Below are 19,025 nucleotides of genomic sequence, written 5' to 3'. Positions count from 1 at the left end.
CTGTGCTTTATAAAGCTGTGGGGTGTGACCTGCCTGAGATTGCTGGGCAGAGCTCCCTGAAATGCCCAGGAGGATGCTTGTGGATGAAGTGCAGCAAGGGAAGCCAGAGAGAAAGTGCCTGCAAGCAGCTGAGGCCACACTCTGAGTTTTACTCCTCAATGAGACTTGAATTTTGGGCCTCAACCTCAGGCAGAGTTTTGTGGTCACAGAATGTGTGGAGTTCCCAGCCTGTGGCTTTCCCAGCCCTGCACACAGCCCAGGTACAAGTGTGATCAGATGGAGTCTAGCTTGGAGCCACAAACAGGGAGCTAAGAGTGCAGCAATGCCAGCAACAAAGGCAACCAAAGGCTGAACTGCAAACAGCCAGAATGTGCAGGTGGCACCATCCACAGGGACAGAAACTTACTGCTCTGAGAGAAACATCACCAGAAGTTGTTTTCTCCTATGCTGGGATGAATTTCAACCTCATTGCCTCACCGTGAATGGAGTTTGTAGGACCTGAGAATTTGGTTGGGCTAGAAAAGGCCTCTAAGATCATGCATTGAGTCCAACATCACCATGGCCACCAAACCTGTCCCCAAGTGCCACGGCCACACCTTCAGGCATGGGGACTCCACCACCAACCTGAGCAGCCTCTTCCAATCCCTGACCACTCTTGCAGCAAACAAATTGTTCCTAACCTCCAACCTAACTCTCCCCTGGCACAATTTCAGGCCAGTTACTCTCCTTAGAATCACAGAATGGTTTAGGTTGGAAGGGAGCTCAAAGCTCATCCAATTCCAACCCCCTGGCACAGGCAGGGACACCTCCCACTACAACAGGTTGCTCAGGGCCTCATCCAACCTGGTCCTGGACATCTCCAGGGAGGTTGTGGAGCACAGAAGCACCCAATGTGATCTTTGATCACATTGGGTGCTTCTGTGCTCCACAACCTCCCTGGGCAACCTGTGCCAGTGTCTCACCACCCTCAACCTGTGCCAGTCTCTCACCACCCTCACTGCAAAGAACTTCCTAACATCCACTTTCAATCTCCCCTCTGCCAGTTCAAACCCATTCCTCCTTGTCACTAGTCCCTCCTCAGCCTGCCTGTAGGTCCCCTTAAGATATTGGAAGGCCACTCCAAAGTCTCCTCAAAGCCTTCTTCTCTTCTCAAGGCTGCAGAGCTTCAACTCTTACAGCCTGTCCTCAGAGCAGAGCTGCTGCAGGCTTCTCTCACCCTCCAGTCTTTCTATCATCTGACACTAGGGACAAGAGCCCAACCCTCACCTGGTTGCAGCCTCCTCTCAGGGAGCTGTAGGGAGCAACGAGGTCCCTCCTCAACCTCCTCTTCTCCACACTATCCAACCCTAACTCCTTCTGCTGGTCCTCAATCAGCCCTGTTCTCCAGACCCCTCACCAGCTTAGTTCATCTGAACCCTGCATACCTCAGCTGGAGTGTGTCCAGGTGGGCAGCAGAGCCAATGGCATCCTGGGCTGGCTCAGGAGCAGTGTGGGCAGCAGGACAAGGGAGGTTCTTCTGCCCCTGTGCTCAGTACTGCTCAGGTCACACCTGGAGTGCTGTGTCCAGTTCTGGGCTCCTCCATTGCAGAGAGCTGTTGAGGTGCTGGAAGGTGTTTGGAGAAGGGCAGCAAGGCTGGGGAGGGGCCTGGAGCACAGCCCTGTGAGGAGAGGCTGAGGGAGCTGGGGGGGTGCAGCCTGCAGCAGAAGAGGCTCAGGGCAGAGCTCATTGCTGCCTGCAGGGAGGCTGTAGCCAGGTGGGGTTGGGCTCTGCTGCCAGGCAAGCAGCACCAGAAGAAGGGGACACAGCCTGGAGCTGTGCCAGGGCAGGTCTAGGCTGGATGTTGTTAGGAAGTTCCTGGCAGAGAGAGTGATTGGCACTGGAATGGGCTGCCCAGGGAGGTGGTGGAGTCTGTGTGGCTGGAGGTGTTGCAGCCAAGCCTGGCTGGGGCACTTAGTGCCATGGTCTGGTTGGTTGGTTGGGGCTGGGTGCTAGGTTGGGCTGGCTGAGCTTGGAGCTCTCTTCTAACCTCCTTGATTCTATGAAATGCCAGGCACAGCCCTAGATGGAACTGAACACACTTTGAAATAGCCATCAGATGTTGGCAGAGGCAGCACCAAGAAGCCAGGAGGCAAAGTTCACCTCCAACACACATCTACAGCCCGAGCATGTGGGAGGCAGACGTCAGGAGGTATTTTTGCAAACAGGAACAGAATGCTTGGTGCACCAATAAAGCCCTGACAGATGGCTGGGGAGGTTTGGCTGCCTCTGTTCCTTGCCTCTTCATGTCTTCTGACGTCTCTGCAAGGCTAAGCTCAAGCATCTACGCCAGAAGTCAAAATGCTCCCTCTGAACACAAACTGAACTGCTGCAGAAACCACTGCCATTCACTTGGGAGTTTCTTGAGAGCATCATAAACTAAGTCTCACTCAACAGCAAATCCAACAACAGAGCTGCAGAGGTGACTTTTGGCAAGAGTTCATTAAGAGCTAATCCACCTGAGAGGAAAATAAATAACCCCAAAGATCTCTGCTGAGAAAAGCCTCCAAGGCAGTGCTAAATCCTCTCCCAAACTGTACCTGTGCAGCTCTGCTAGCACCCACTGCAGGAGCAGCTGAGAAGGCAAAGCCTCTCCCATTTCATCCCCAGACACTAAGAGAGGGCAGTGCCACAGGGACTGGCTGCCTGAATGGCTTCCCAAGGGAGAGAAACAAACCTGCTTTGGTCTGCCACTGCACTGCACAGAACCCCAGCAGAGCAAGGCCTGGAAGGGACCTCTGGGGATCATTCAGTCCAACCTCACTCCTAAAGCAGGGCAGAGCTCACACTGGCACCAGCAGGCTCAGCACTGCCACACTGGGAGCTGCTTTACAGCCCACCTCAGAGCCTAGAATCCCAGCATGGAAAGTACCTCTGGAGATCATCCAGCCCAGCCCCACTCCTACAGCAGGGCACCCACAGCAGCTTGCCCAGCAGCACAGTGCCAGGGGGGTTGGAAGCTCTCCACACAAGGACACTCCACAGCCTCTCTGGGCAGCCTGCTCCAGGCCTCCAGCACCCTCACAACAAACAACTTGCTCCTCCTCTGCACAGCCAACCTCCTGCCTGACACTTTGTGCCCCTTGGCCTGTCCCTGGGCACCACTGACAAGAGTCTGGCCCCAGCATCTTGCCCCCCACAGCTCCTTCAACTCTTGCTGAGCATTGCTCAGCTGCCCTCTGGGGCTGCTCTTCTGCAGGCTCTCAGCCCCAGGGCTCTCAGCCTTTGCTCCTCCCAGAGCTGCTCCAGGCCCCTCAGCAGCTTTGCAGCCTCCCCTGGACTCTCTGCAGCACTTCCCTGGCTCTCTGCAACTGGGAAGCCCACGACTGGACCCAGCGATTCCAGATGTGGCCTTACAGGGGCAAGAGAACCTCCCTCATGGTGCTGTCCACCCTCTTCATGTACTCCAGGACCACCACACTTTTATCCATGCACCCACCAGGGCACACTGCTACCTCATGGGGAACTTGTCACTCCCTGCACTCCCAGCTCCTTCTCCCCTAGACTCTCTCCAGCAGTTCCCTGTCTCTCTTGAACTGAGAAGCCCAGCACAGATTCCCAGTTACCAGATAGCATCAGACCACTTGGATGAGCAGTTAATTCCCTACCTTTCAGATGAGGCCTCTTACCACAAAGCTGCCATTCTAAAAGGAAAGGATTCCCAAGACCTGCTGTGCCTGCACTCTAACCAAAAGACCTCTGAGATGAGACCCTAATATGAGACTGAAGCAAAAGAAAGCAGAGCTTTGGCTCCTGAGTGAAAACACAAGTTAGGGAGATCAGACATTTTTCAAGCTTCAAAATGAAAGGGTGGGAAAATTCTCTCCCAAGTCCCAAAAGATGTAATTCAGGAGCATTAAAAATTCATCTGAAGAATCATTCTGCAACCTGAAGTTTCTAAGAATAAGAAGTGAACATCTGATGTTTAAGGACAGGATTCTCCTCTCTGATGGTAACATCAGCCAGGGAATTTGAGCAGTCATGGCTCAGATGAGGTTTTCTCTCAGTGCTGCATGATGAGGGAACTGAGGCACTCTCAGTCACTTTGCAGATGACACAGCATCACAGCATCACAGTATCTCAGTATCAGCAGGGTTGGAAGAGACCTCACAGATCATCAAGTCCAACCCTTTAGCACACAGCTCAAGGCCAGACCATGGCACCAAGTGCCACGTCCAGTCCTGCCTTGAACAGCTCCAGGGACGGCGACTCCACCACCTCCCCGGGCAGCCCATTCCAGTGTCCAATGACTCTCTCAGGGAAGAACTTTCTCCTCACCTCCAGCCTAAATCTCCCCTGGCACAGCCTGAGGCTGTGTCCTCTTGTTCTGGTGCTGGCCACCTGAGAGAAGAGAGCAACCTCCTCCTGGCCACAACCTCCCCTCAGGTAGTTGTAGACAGCAATAAGGTCTCCCCTGAGCCTCCTCTTCTCCAGGCTAACCAATCCCAGCTCCCTCAGCCTCTCCTCGTAGGGCTGTGCTCAAGGCCTCTCCCCAGCCTCGTTGCCCTTCTCTGGACACGCTCAAGCATCTCAATGTCCCTCCTAAACTGGGGGGCCCAGAACTGAACACAGCACTCAAGGTGTGGTCTAACCAGTGCAGAGTCCAGGGGCAGAATGACCTCCCTGCTCCTGCTGGCCACACCATTCCTGATGCAGGCCAGGATGCCACTGGCTCTCTTGGCCACCTGGGCACACTGCTGGCTCATGTTCAGGCAGGTATCAATCAGCACCCCCAGATCCCTCTCTGTCTGGCTGCTCTCAGCCACTCTGACCCCAGCCTGTATCTCTGCATGGGGTTGTTGTGGCCAAAGTGCAGCACCCTGCACTTGGAGCTATTGAACCCTATCCCATTGGGGCAGTGTTGATCTGCTCGGGGTTGGGGAAGCTCTGCAGAGATCTATCCAGGCTGCGTGGATGGACTGAGGCCAATGGGATGAGGTTCAACAAGGCCAATGCTGGGTCCTGCTCTTCAGTCACCACCAGCCCAGGAAGGCTCCAGGCTGGGGGCAGAGTGGCTGGAAACTGCCCCATGGAAAAGGCCCTGGGGGTGCTGGTTGGCAGCAGCTGATGAGCCAGGGTGTGCCCAGCTGGTCAAGGAGGGCACCAGCAGCCTGGTCTGGGTCAGCAATGTTGTGGCCAGCAGGAGCTGGGCAGGGGCTGTGCCCCTGTGCTGGGCACTGGGGAGGGCACACTCTGAGAACTGGGTTCAACTTTGGGCCTCTCACTCCAAGAAGGGCATTGAAGGGCTGGAGCAGGTCCAGAGAAGAGCAACGATGCTGGGGAAAGGAGAGCAGGGCTTGGGAGGAGCAGCTGAGGGAGCTGGGGGGGTTTAGTTGGGAAAAGAGGAGGCTGAGGACAGAGCTCATTGCTCTACAACTCCTTGGAAGGAGGCTGGAGCCAGGTGGGTGTTGGACTCTTCTCCCTAGGATGAGGTGATAGCAGGAGAGGCAATGGCCTGAAATCATGCCCGAGGAGGGTTAGGTTGGAGATGAGGCAAATTTTCTTTGCTGCAAGAGTGGTCAAGGATTGGAAGAGCTGCCCAGGGAGGTGGTGGAGTCCCCATCCCTGGAGGGCTTCCAGAAATGTGTGGCCATGGCATCTGGAGACCAGGTTTAGTGGCCATGGTGGTGCTGGGCTGATGGTTGGACTGGATGATCCTAGAGGCCTTATGCAGCCCTAACAAGTCTCTGATCCTCTGACTTTGCACAGGCACAAAGCAAAAGCAGTGCTGGAGGTGTTTTGCTGCCCAGCTTTCACCATCCCAATTCACCCATCAGCATGAGCACTTGCATTCAAATCCCTTTAGAAATGTACTTCAAAAGGAACCAGAGCTGTCCAAATACACAAATGCTCATCTGATCTTGCCCCAAGGCCTGCAGGAAAAGTTTTTGCTCTTACACACTGCTCTGAGAGGTCTCCATGCAGGGTTAAGTGTGCACAGGACAATGCCACTTGGAAGAACCTTGCAGGAGAGCTGCTCTGCAGGCAAAGTCACCCTGCCAGAAGCACAGGGCAGCAGGAAGCCAGCCATGAGGCTGGGGACAGGATGCACTGAGCAGGCAATGCTCTTGCTGATGGCCAACAACCTGCACCAAGCTCTTCCTCCTTTCACCTGCCAGTCAAAACAAGAGTGCCACTGCTGGGTGGCACAGCAGAGATCCATTCCCTGCAAGCCCAGGTCAGACATTTGGGTGGTAGTATGAAGGAACAAGGTTTTGTGTGTGGCTAGAACCCCTGTACCCTTCCTCTGCTAACCACCTAAGTGCCTGAGGCCCCATCCCTGCAGACATTCAAGGGCTGACTCAATGCAGCCCTGGGCAGCCTGATCCTGTTGGAAGTGTCCCTGCTGGCTGCAGTGGGGTTGGACAAGGTGACCTTTGAGGATCTCTTCCAATCCCATGCAACCTCTGAGTCTAAACCAGCTCAGAGGCAGACCTCTCCCTCCCAAGGCCACTGAGAGCCTGCACAAACATGTGGGACCTTGGAGCTTCAGGAGAATCCCTCTGCACACAGCTCTCCAGACTGCATCCCTGCCGAGAAGCAGGCAGACCTCCCAGGAACTGCCTCCACACTTGGCTGCTTTCCTCCCCCACTTCTCCACCACCACTCTCCTTCCTTTTCCCTTTCAATCCACTGTAAGGCTATCATCCACATGGATCCTGTGAACAGCATTTTCCTTCCCCTTTGGAAACACATGGGAAGAGGCTTTACTTTCCCAGAGAGAAACTCATCTTGCTTTTAGCTTGCCAAGCCAGGAGACAGTTTCAACGTGACTGAAACCACCACAAGTGTGGCTTCTGAAGCTCACATTCATTCCTCTGACTGGAAAGGGCTCAGGTCTATGTTTCTTTTTTACCCTAAAAGTGTGAGAAACTTTCATTCAGGTAGAAAAAAAACTGATTTTAAATTGAGTTTCAATTGAAAATGAGCTTAGAAGTCCACCCTCAGTAACAGATCAATAAAGACATTAACATAGATATTAAACATATTAATGAGTAAAATGAAATAGCAAATAACTATTAATTTGCTTTTGTAATTAGGAGGGATGGGGTCCACCTACATTGTGATGATCAAGTCCAATTTGGGATCACATGAGGAGCAGGCAAGTTTGAAACAGGGTTTAAAAGAAATCCTTGCAGAGTCTTGCCACACTGCTGGGTTATTTGAACTCAAATTAGATGAAGCAATTAGTTAGGGCTCTTCACCTGGGCTCCTAGGCACTGCCCAGGGAAGGGGAGGTGGTGGTGAGGAGCAACAACTCACAGCTCACTGAAAGCTTCTTATTTTGCATCCATGAGGACTCCACAGCCCAAGCCTCTCACAGGGGTCCACCAGTGAGGCCTCCACAGCCCAAACCTCTCACAGGGGTCCACCAGTGAGGACTCCACTGCCCAAGCCTCTCACAGAGGTCCACCAGTGAGGACTCCACAGCCCAAGCCTCTCACAAGGGTCCACCAGTGAGGACTCCACAGCCCAAGCCTCTCACAGGGGTCCATAAAGGGAAGCCAACTGTGGTAGCTCTATTAAGATGTAATAATGTCACCTGCCCTGATACAATAGCAACTAATAACCAAAGCTCCCAGTCTCTCAGACCATCACCTGCACAAAACTTTGGGGATGAATTTTCTGGCCCAGGAGAATTGTTAACCCTAAAACCTACCTAAATGAAACCCCTTTAGACTGACAGCTAAGCCAGTACTAAAACTGGACTTTAATGGCCTGCACAAACCAGTAGAGCACAACTGATTGTTATTCTTCAATGACTCCTGAATCATTTAGAAAGCAGAAAGGCAATTAGGTAACCTTAGTGCAATGGAAAGTCAAGACCATTCCCTACTCGACTGTTAGCTACCTGAGCTAGGAAGTTCATAAAGCTCAGTCCCTGGTTGTTGGTTCTCCTGTCACAGGTTTTAAAATACTTATTTCAAGGGCTGGGCTCAGGCAGGTGTTGAATTGCAACTGATGTAATGAAGCTCATCTGAGCAAAGGTTTGCTCTCAATGTGTCTGGAGCTAAAAGGTTTTCCTGAGCAAAAAGCATTTCTGTGCAGTGTTGAAAGGTTTAATGTTAGAAACCTTCCAGTGTGGGAAATCTAAACCTGGAGCACATCAGGAACAGACATGGAGAAAACAAAAATGAGAAGCAGCTAAGCAGGAAGGAAGGAGGGTAAAGGAGTGCAGGCAGTGGAAAGAGTTCACTTACCTATATCCAGACATATGACCTCTTCCATCCATGTCATAGCCCCCTCTACCTCCTCCCTGTGACCCGCCATAGCCTCTATTATCTTCTCCATACCTACTCTTTTCACGGCGATCATCTGCAGGAAGGAGTGACACAAAGCAAAAGGTGAGCAAACTGCAGTGCAAAGTGCAGTGCAGTGCAGTGCCCATTCCCCACCCTACCCGACCACTTATTCCTCTTCTCAAGCCTGCCAAGTAAAAAGTGGAAAGCATCAACCCTCCAATCTCTAAGACACAAAGCAAACAAGCGAAGTTTGGGCTTCTCCCACTTCTCTGCCTTGGCTTCCAGAGCCATGAGGTGTCCCAGGATGCCAAGGCTCAGTACATTCACCACACTCCACCTTCCAAACATGCCTGGTGTAAAATACACTTCTCATTCTACTTCCATGTAGCCTTTCCCAGGTTGGAAAAGACAGAACTGGAAAGAGAACGAGGACGAACAATGTGGGTTGTGTGAAGCTGCTGCAAAACCAAGCGTAGAGCTTAACCTTCTCATTTCCTCCCATCTCAGAAGTCACCCACACAGCATAAAGCTGAGTGTCAAAGGCAAGCAGCTCTTGATGACTGATGAAGACAGCTCACCCTCGTGCAGGGAGAAGGTTGAAAACAGCTTAGGAAATGATTCCATTCAGGATGGCAGGGACATGGAATCTGCAAGGCTGCCTCCAACCAACTCAAATGACAGTTTTGGGACCCTGAGGGTTTTACATCTCTGCATGATGCTATGAAAGTCTTCCCAAATTAAACATCCTCCCAGAAATATCCACCTGGAAAAGGGGGTTTAGCTCTGTATAAGCTGAGCTGGCTGTGGAAGGAAATGCAACCACTTCACAGCCTTTCTGCCCAACTCCCCACCACTGCATTCAACCTGTGCATTTTTACCTTGGTTGTTGTGGCTGTAGCTTCCCTTCTGAGACTGGTAGGACTGCTGGGAATGGCCATAGGAGCTTTGGTGCTGGTTGTAGCCTGACTTTTGGTCATAGGAGCTCTGATGGCCATAGCCTGACTGTTGGTCATAGGAGCTCTGGTGGCCATAGCCTGACTGCTGGTCATAGGAGCTTGACTGCTGGTCATAGGAGTCTTGGTTCTGTCCATAGCTTGACTGCTGGTCATAAGAGCTTTGGTGCTGACCATAGTTTGACTTTTGTTCATAAGAGCCTCTTCCACTTCAAACAAACAGAATTTGTATTAATACCAAGATGTTCACAGCAGAGAGAGCAAAGCACTGGCTGGAAACACAGGACAATGCCAGCACTGCCTAGGCTGTCACCCCCCCCAGTCACCACTGGCACAGCAGCATGAGAAGGGCAACCAAGCTGGTAAAGGGGTCTGGAGAACAGGGCTGGTGAGGAGCAGCTGAGGGAGCTGGAGTTGTTTAGTCTGGAGAAAAGGAGGCTGAAGGGAGACCTCACTGCCCTCTACAACCTCCTGAAAGGACAATATGGAGTGGTAGGTGCTGGTCTCTTAGAGTCACAGAATGGTTTAGGTTGGAAGGGAGCTCAAAGCTCATTCAGTTCCAACCCCCTGCCATAGGCAGGGACACCTCCCACTAGAACAGGTTGCTCAAGACCTCATCCAACCTGGTCTTGAACACCTACAGGGAGGTTGTGGAGCACAGAAGTACCCAATGTGATCTTTGATCACATTGGGTGCTTCTGTGCTCCACAACCTCCCTGGGCAACCTGTGCCAGTGTCTCACCACCCTCAACCTGTGCCAGTGTCTCACCACCATTTTACTCACTGAAAAGAACTCAAAGAGTGGTCAGGCATTGGAACAGGCTGCCCAAGGAGGTGGTGGAGCCCCCATCCCTGAGGAGGTTTAAAGGTCATTTAGATGTGGTGCTTGGGGATTTGGTTTAGTGGGGGAACATGGTAGAGTAGGTCCTGATGACCTCAAGGGCCTTTTCCAACGTTATGAAGGATTCTTTGAGTCTAACTCTTCTTCATCTAACAACTATCATAGCAACCAGGAGGAAATCTCACCCACACCAGGGCCACCCAGGCTACCTCAGTGTGCAAGACAGGAAACAAAGATAACCTGGATACAGGAGAGCAGCTCCAGCTGGGTTAACTCTTCCACAGCAAGACATGGGTGAGGAGAAAGAGATCACAGCCAGGAAGCACTGCCTGCTGCTCAGCCTTTTACTCCCCTCTGAGTACTCAGCTGTGGCTCAGCTCTATTCCTTTTTTTAGTGGTTGAATTTAATTCCTGGCCTCTGCCTCCCTTTCTTCTCTTCTTCCTCCCTGCTCCACCCTTGTTCAAAAGATGAAGTGCATTTACCCCTCCCCACTCTTTGGCAACTTACTTGCCAGGCAAAATGTCTGAGAAAAACAACCCAGAAAGAAAACAAATATCTAAGAGCCTACAGAAAGCTTCCACCAGCTTCTCAAAGCACTCCAAGATGAAATCCATTGGGTCCAAGCAGCCCCAAAATATCCCAGCCACTGTCTGATCTGCTCTCTTGAGCACTAGCCTTGATCTTAGCTTTAATGTGACTAATCCCAGCAGTAAAGAGCTTGTCAAGATCTTTAATACCTTCACTTCTAAACAAGCAAACTGCAAGCTCCACTTGAGCTTTCCTACCACTGTGGAGAGCAGCAACTGGTTTTCCTTCCTTCCTTTCTTCCTTCCTTGGACTCCAAGATGAAATCCATTGGGTCTAAGAAGCCCCAAAACATCCCAGTCACTGCCTGATCTGCTCTCTCAAGCTCTAGCCTTGTTCTTAGCTTTAATGTGACTAATCCCAGCAGTAAAGAGCTTGTCAAGATCTTTAATATCTTCACTTCTAAACAAGCAAACTGCAAGCTCCACTTGAGCTTTCCTACCACTGTGGAGAGCAGCAACTGGTTTTCCTTCCTTCCTTCCTAGGACTCCAAGATGAAATCCATTGGGTCTAAGCAGCCCCAAAATACCCCAGCCACTGCCTGATCTGCTCTCTCAAGCTCTAGCCTTGATCTTAACTTTAAGGTGACTAATCCCAGCAGTAAAGAGCTTGTCAAGATCTTTAATACCTTCACTTCTAAACAAGCAAACTGCAAGCTCCACTTGAGCTTTCCTACCACTGTGGAGAGCAGCCACTGCTTTTCCTTCCTTCCTTCTTTCCTTCCTTCCTTCCTTCTCCAAGGATGTGACAGCTGCAGTTTGGTGCTCACCCTCTCCAAAGCTGGCATCATTTAATTTCTCAGTTTCTCCTTCCCAGATACAGATGTGAAAGTTTCCCTCCAATGCCTCCTATTCATGGTCTTGACCAAACCAAACTTATTGGATACTCTGTGCTCTGTGGCATTGGAAGGACTGAGAGACTCAGGGCTGTTTAGTCTGGAGAAGAGAAGGTTAAAAGGGGACCTTATCAAGGTCTGCAGATACCTGAGGGGTGGCTGTCAGGAGGATGGAGCCAGGCTTTTCCCAGTGATAGGATGAGGGGCAATGGACATAAACTCAATCACAGGAGTTCCACCTCAACATGAGGAAAAACTATTTTACTGTGAGGGTGCTGGAGGCCTGGAGCAGGCTGCCCAGAGAGGCTGTGAGGTGTCCTTGTGTGGAGGGATTCCAAACCTAGCTGGATGTGTTTCCCTATGACCTGCCCTGGGTGATCCTGCTTTGTAGGAGAGCTGCACTCAAGGATCTCTCTAAGTCTCTTCCAACCCCTGACATTCTGACTCTGTGATGGTTGCCTACTTATGTAGCTTTGTGCAGCTCTAATGACTGCTCAGCAAACAAAGCAAAGCAAAACTTAGCAGGTCCCTGTCTTCCATGGATCTGACAGACACCTTCTGACCTTGCCTGTTCAAGAGGGTTTGTTCTAACAACTACCAATCCAGGAAGCCAGGGCAGGTTTGGTAAAGCCCAGATTCTTTTATCAGCTTGCAGAAGAAATACAAACCCACTTGGACCTTGGACACAGGAGTGAAGGTTTGTGCATGACTGTATTTAAAGAGGCCACGTGATGCTCACCACAGCCCTAAGGCTGAGCAGTAACCTTGGGCTGTGTGCAGGGAGCTTGTGAATGAGGTAATTGAGGTGTTCTAGTGCCAAGTGGCCTCCCAAGTGCTTAAGGGAAGTGAGGCTGCATTTCCTAACGTGCTCTCCAAGCTGTATCATTAAGCCCTCTGAAACTGATTGGAGCACAACAGCACTTCACAAGCAAACCCATCTGCAGCAGGGTGAAGTGCAGCAGAGTGCAGCAGGAACTGCTGGGGATATGACAGTGAGGTGTGTGGAGAGGCCTGCTGAGCTGTAGAAGGAAATCTCTCAAATGCCAGCTGAAAGATTCACAGAATGGGTTTGGGTTGGATGGGACCTTAAAGATCATCTAGTTCCAAACTCCCTGCCAGGGGCAGAAATACCTCCCACTAGCCAAAGTTGCTTAAGGCCTCATCCAGCCTGGCCTTGAATGCCTCCAGGGAGGAGGACATCCACAACCTCCCTGGGCAACCTTCAGGTTGTGGATATCCTCCTCCCTGGAGATGTTCAATTCCAGGTTGGACAGGAAAAACTTCATCAAGGCCTCATCCAACCTCACCCTGAAATCTCCAGGGAGGGAGCATCTACAACCTCCTTGGGCAACCTGTGCCAGTTTCTCTCCATCCTCACTCCCAAGAATTTCTTCCTCATCTCCACTCTCAATCTCCCCTCTTCCAGCTCAAAGCCATTGTCCCTCATCCTGGCACTCTCAGCCTTTGTCAAATGCCCCTCACCAGCTCTCCTGCACTGGAAGACCTCTGTAAGATCTCTTTTGAGCCTTCTTTTCCCCAGGCTGAACAGCCCAAACTCCACTTCTCCTACTTGCAAGGAACTTGGGAAGTGTTCTTCCCTTACCCCCTGTTCTTTCAGGCATTAAAAATGTCTGAGGAATGTGGAGGTTCAGATGTTTGTCCTTCTGTTTAGCACTGGTAGCAGGAGGTTTCTTACAGCTCCAGTTAAGGATGTGCAACCAGCAGGAAGTACTTCAGAGATACTCTGAATGTGGAGTTCCTTACCCTCTGGAGGACCCTTTCTGCTGCCCATGACTGCCATAAGACTGCTGGTTGTAGGAGCTCTGATTCTGATTTTCATAACCAGATTCATCATCATAGCCCTGGGAGTCTTGTCCATAGCCTGCAAATTGAGGAAGAGGACACTTTTAGTCAATATCCACCTTGTGATGACTGCCAATGAATGTACCAAGATAGCCAAACCTGTTTGGTTCTGTCCATAGCTCCCGTGGTAGCTTCCATAGTTCTGTCCATAGGAGGAGTTGTCTCCACTCTGCCCATATCCAGAGTATCCCTGCAAAATCAACAGCGGGCTCAGGGCAGGGGAACCTCCACAGCAGGAGCAAGACACAGCTGCAACCACTACAGCTGAGAATGGACTTCTGCTAACCCAGAGTGGTGACCCAGGAGCAAACCCAAGGCACATGTGCTGTGCTCCACAGGGGTCAGGACTGGGGCCAGTCTTGGCAACATTGTCCTTAATGACCTGGGATGAAGGCACAGAGTGGATCCACAGGCAGTGTGCTGCTGGTCCCAAACTGAGAGCAGTGGCTGACACCCCTCAGGCTCTGCTGCCAGCCAGCCAGACCTGGGCAGGCTGCAGAGCTGGGCAGAGGGAACCTCATGAAGGTCAGCAAGGGCAAGTGCAGGGTCCTGGCCCTGGGGAGGAACAATCTCCTGCAGCAAGACCTGCTGGGAAGCAGCACCAAGGAGAAGGAGCTGGGAGTGCAGGAGGTAACAAGTTCCCCACGAGGCAGCAATGTGCCACGGTGGGTGCATGAATAAAAGTGTGGTGGTCCTGGAGTGCATGAAGAAGAGGGAGGGTGGACAGCACCATTAGGGAGGTTGTCTTTCCCCTGTAAGGCCACATCTGGAGTCACTGGGTCCAGTTGTGAGCTCCCCAGTTGCAGAGAGCCAGGGAGGTGCTGGAGAGAGTCCAGGGGAGGCTGCAAAGCTGCTGAGGGGCCTGGAGCAGCTCTGGGAGGAGCAAAGGCTGAGAGCCCTGGGGCTGAGAGCCTGCAGAAGAGCAGCCCCAGAGGGCAGCTGAGCAATGCTCAGCAAGAGCTGAAGGAGCTATGGGCAGCAAGATGCTGGGGCCAGACTCTGCTCAGTGGTGCCCAGGGACAGGAGAAGGGGCAGCAAGGGGCACAAAGTGGCAGGCAGGAGGTTGGCTGTGCAGAGGAGGAGCAAGTTGTTTGTTGTGAGGGTGCTGGAGGCCTGGAGCAGGCTGCCCAGAGAGGCTGTGGAGTGTCCTTGTGTGGAGAGCTTCCAACCCCCCTGGCACTGTGCTGCTGGGCAAGCTGCTGTGGTGCCCTGCTGCAGCAGTGGGCCTGGACTGAATGCTCTCCAGAGGTCACTTCCAACCCCACTGTGCTCGAGTTCTGTGAAGGACACAAAGGTTTTCACCTTACCTGTGTCTGCCCATAGCTCTGACTGCTCTGACTGCCATAGGATGAGTAGCTGCAAGAGAAAAAAATGCATTTAGGAAATGCCTACAGGACCCTCCACAAGGGTTGGGAACTCAAGAGACTTCTGCTGCTCCTTCTGAGTTTCTTTTCATTCCAAAACAGGTGTTTAATCCAAATCCTGCCCTTCAGGTCTAGTACAACCACTCAACCAACTAATGGCTGTCAGAGGAGCTTGGGTTTATTTCTGCTCTCTTTCAAGTGTGACTTTAAGGTTCACAGAAGTTAAGCTTCCTGCAGTTTGACAGATCCCTCAGTTTTCTGGGGTTTCCAGGACATTCTTACAAGATATTTTGGTCACTTAGTGCCAATTTGGTTTATCCAATAACAAAGTCAGCATCCAAAACCACACTGTCTTTGTGCTTCCTCATTATTCTGCCACTTGAAGCCTCCACCAACTGCCAGCAGAACCCTGTGCTGTCCCTTGAGCAACCTGGGCTAGTGGGAAGTGTCCCTGCTCATGGCAGGGAGGTTGGAATTGGATGATCTTTAAGGTCTTTTCCAACACAACCCATCCTGTGAATCTCTGAACTGACACTGACAGAAACTCAGCCTCACACAGTGCTGCACGCACAGAAACTTCTGCTTTTCATTAGCACAGGACTTCATCAGGTGTGGTTTGGATCCTGCCATAAAGGAAGGATCAAAATACACACACACACACTCCTCCCTTCCCCCAAAATGCAGCTATGTTAGGAGCTGCCTTTTAAATGTCACAATTCTGAGCAGTTATTTGTAACAGGTTATGATAAAGAAGTTCCTTCCAGTGGGAAAACAAAATGGAAACTGAATTTTTACACCTATGATCTGCACATCTGTGTGGCCTTCAATGAGAGCAGAGCAGAGCAGATTTCAATGGGATGTCATGAACAAGTTCTGCACCAGGAGGCTGCTGGGTTGTCCAGGGAAGAAGTTGAGGGCTCAAGGCTGGAGGTAGTCAAGGTCAGGCTAGACAAGGCCCTGAGCAACTTGCTCTAGTGGAGGATGTCCCTGTTGACTGCAGGGAGTTGGACTGGATGACCTTTGGAGGTCTCTCCCAACCCAAACCATTCTATGCTTCTATGATCATAGCTTGTCAGCTGAAAAATCACTCAGTGCAGTCAGGACACTTGCAAAGCTCTCACCATTCAAAGCTGTCATTCCCATTTAAGCCTTGTTGCCTTCCATTCAGGAACAAACATTCTTCCCCCTGGTTTTAGAAGACCTCCAAAGCTTTCAAGCTTTGTGCACTTGGACCTCTTCAGCATTCCCCAAGATTCCAATCCCATGCTGGGAATCCTAAATGCCCCCCCTTTTTTTTTTTCCCTGCATGATTTAATTGCTAACAGCAAAACACAAACCCCACAGGTACATACCTCTGCTGGCCCCCAGACTGACTGTAACTTCCAGAATCTAGAAAAAGAAGAAAGTCACACTGAGAGCTTCCACATGACACTTTAGTCCTCTGCTTACTGTCCAGGGGAAGCCTTTGGAGAGAGATTTCAAGTCCAGTGGAAAACACAGCTGCTTCCCCTGCAGAGTGAGGCAGCTTCCTCTTCATTAAGACAAGAGAAAACACCAAGACCAGAAGGGAAGCACAGAGGACTCAGCCCAGTTGTCATCACTCTCAAATCTCTACAGCCTCAGGGAGAGTTGGGGCTGTTCAGCCTGGAGAAGGCTCCAGGGAGACCCTGAAGCAGACTTTCAGTACCTGAAGGGGCTACAGGAGAGCTGGAGAGGAACTTTTGACAAGGGCTGGGAGTGACAGGATGAGGCACAATGGCTTTGAGCTGGGAGAAGGGAGATTGAGAGTGGGGATGAGGAAAAAATGCTATAGAGTGAGGGTGGGGAGACACTGGCACAGGCTGCCCAAGGAGGTTGTGGATTCTCCTTCCCTACAGGTAGGTCTTCCAGGCCAGGCTGGATGAGGCCTTGAGCAACCTGGGCTGGTGGGAGGTGTCCCTGTCTATGGCAGAGAGGTTGAATATGGATGAGCTTTGAGGTCCCTTCCAACCCAACCCATTCTGTAATCCTATGAACATTACTTCTGAAGGACTTTAACTCCACTTTCAAGGCATCTACTCCAATATTCAGAGGGCACAACCCCTTTTAATGGCTACCAACCACTGTGCCATCATCAAGGGGCAGAATACAGCAGATGAATTAATTAACCAGACCTAATTAGGTCAGTTCCATGGAATCCTTCCTTGAGATGATCTAGGAAAGCTCTGCCTGGCAAAGGGCACAGAGAGCTTGGAGATGTAAGATCAAGGGTGGAGGAACCAAAACATTTCCCTTCTCTCACACAGCAGAAACACATCTGATGGCTCAGAATATTCAGAATGGTTTGAGCTGTCACTGAGAAGCTACAATGGATTCATCTCCACAGCAGCTGGCCAGGAAGGAATTAGCAATATCATTTCCAATCAATGCAAACATCAAATCTCAGAGAAATGGATTCCTGACTCAGGCTGGGAAAAGAGACTGCAAAATAGGACCTGAAGTTGAAAAAAACCCAACCCCAAACCCCACAAACAGAAGCAGAGAGCAAAGCTGCACTGCTCCATGAGCCTGGGACCCTCCAGAGCTCACACTGGCACCAGCAGGCTCAGCACTGCCACACTGGGAGCTGCTTTACAGCCCACCTCAGAGCCTAGGATGCCAGCATGGAAAGGCCCTCTGGAGAGCATCCAGCCCAGCCCCACTCCTAAAGCAGGGCACCCACAGCAGCCTGCTCCAGGCCTCCAGCACCCTCACAACAAACAACTTGCTCCTCCTCTGCACAGCCAACCTCCTGGGCTCTACTTTGTGCCCCTTGCTGCTCCTTCTCCTGTCCCTGGGCACCACTGAGCAGAGTCTGGACCCAGCCTCTTGCCCCCCACAGCTGCTTCAGCTCTTGCTGAGCATTGCTCAGATGCCCTCTGGGGCTGCTCTCCTGCAGGCTCTCAGCCTCTGCTCCTCCCAGAGCTGCTCCAGGCCCCTCAGCAGCTCTGCAGCCTCCCCTGGACTCTCTCCAGCAGTCCTCTGTTTGGCTCACACTGAAGAGCCCAGAATTGGATCCAGGACTCCAGATGTGGCCTTACCAAAGTAGAGTAGAGGGGGAAGAAACCCTCCCTCAACCTGCTGGTCACACTCATGCCCCCAGCAGCTCCACCACCACAGAGGCTCTGTCAATCCCAGCTCCTAGGCAGGAGCCTCAACTCCTCTTGACATTTTTGCTTGAAATTCCCCAGATCCTTGTCAAACCCTAAACACCTCCTTCCCTTCCAGCCTCACCACTCCTGTCACTCTGGGTAACAGCCCTGCAATTTCCCTGCTCCTTTCAAACCACCTCAAGAGCCTGTACAAATATTGTGGTGCTGTGGTCTGATCAAAAGCAGCAGCAACTTCCCTGCTTGCAGTCTCTCCCCCAAGCTCTCTCTCTCTCACTCCCCTCTGCATACAGAAGTGACTTAAAAGCTGAACCCACGAATGAATGAATGACCCTGCAGGGTGATGTCATCGACTGTGAACCACTGCAGCCATTTCCCAGGCAGAACACCTATCACGTGGGTCATTATCCCAGCTCCCAACCCCAGCCTGGCAGTGCTCACACAGGCACTCAACCACCTGCACACACACAGTGCTCAGCCCTGAAGCAGCACTTCCATACAATCACAGAATGGGATGGGTTAGGTTGGAAGGGACCTCAAAGCTCAGCCAGTTCCAACCCCCCCCGCCACAGGCAGGGACACCCCTCACCAGCCCAGGTTGCTCAAGGCCTCATCCAGCTTGGCCTTGAAGACCTGCAAGGAGGGAGAATCCACAACCTCCTTGGGCAGCCTGTGTCAGTGTCTCCCCACCCTCAGTCTAAAGAATTTCTTCCTAATTACGAGGACTGGTTAGGGCTGGGTGCTAGGTTGGACTGGATGATCTTGGAGGTCTCTTCCAACCTGGTTGATCCTATGACATTAAGGGGTTGGAGTGGGTCCAGTGGGGAAGGTTCTGGAGAAGAGAGCTTGTGAGGAGCAGCTGGGGGAACTGGGGTTAGAATCATAGAATCAAGCAGGTTGGAAGAGAGCTCCAAGCTCAGCCAGTCCAACCTAGCACCCAGCCCTATCCAGTCAACCAGACCATGGCACTAAATGCCTCATCCAGTCTTTCCTTGAACACCTCCAGGCACAGCAACTCCACCACCTCCCTGGGCAGCCCATTCCAATGCCAATCACTCTCTCTGTGAGGAACTTCCTCCTAACATCCAGCCTGTACTTCCCGAGGAGGCTGAGGGGAGACCTTCTGGCTCTCCACAGCCCCCTGAAAGGAGCTTGCAGTGAGGTAAGAGTTGGTA

General features: G+C 51.7%; 1 protein-coding gene across 1 annotated transcript in view; it reads right to left on the bottom strand.

The window, feature by feature from the left end:
• TAF15 (TATA-box binding protein associated factor 15) overlaps nucleotides 1-19,025 on the bottom strand; it is a 39,056-nt gene that overhangs the window by 17,105 nt on the left and 2,926 nt on the right. The window contains exons 2-7 of the mRNA XM_064165919.1: nucleotides 16,075-16,111; nucleotides 14,666-14,714; nucleotides 13,458-13,548; nucleotides 13,260-13,377; nucleotides 9,159-9,442; nucleotides 8,239-8,353 (exon numbers count right to left, since the gene is read on the bottom strand). Coding sequence (XP_064021989.1) covers nucleotides 8,239-8,353; nucleotides 9,159-9,442; nucleotides 13,260-13,377; nucleotides 13,458-13,548; nucleotides 14,666-14,714; nucleotides 16,075-16,111 — 694 coding nt within the window. The remainder of the gene's footprint in view (nucleotides 1-8,238; nucleotides 8,354-9,158; nucleotides 9,443-13,259; nucleotides 13,378-13,457; nucleotides 13,549-14,665; nucleotides 14,715-16,074; nucleotides 16,112-19,025) is intronic.

Source organism: Pogoniulus pusillus, chromosome 27 (assembly GCF_015220805.1).
Source record: "Pogoniulus pusillus isolate bPogPus1 chromosome 27, bPogPus1.pri, whole genome shotgun sequence".
Lineage (NCBI taxonomy): Eukaryota > Metazoa > Chordata > Aves > Piciformes > Lybiidae > Pogoniulus > Pogoniulus pusillus.
The sequence above is the reverse complement of the archived record's forward strand: the minus strand, read 5'-3'. Positions and strand labels throughout refer to the sequence as shown.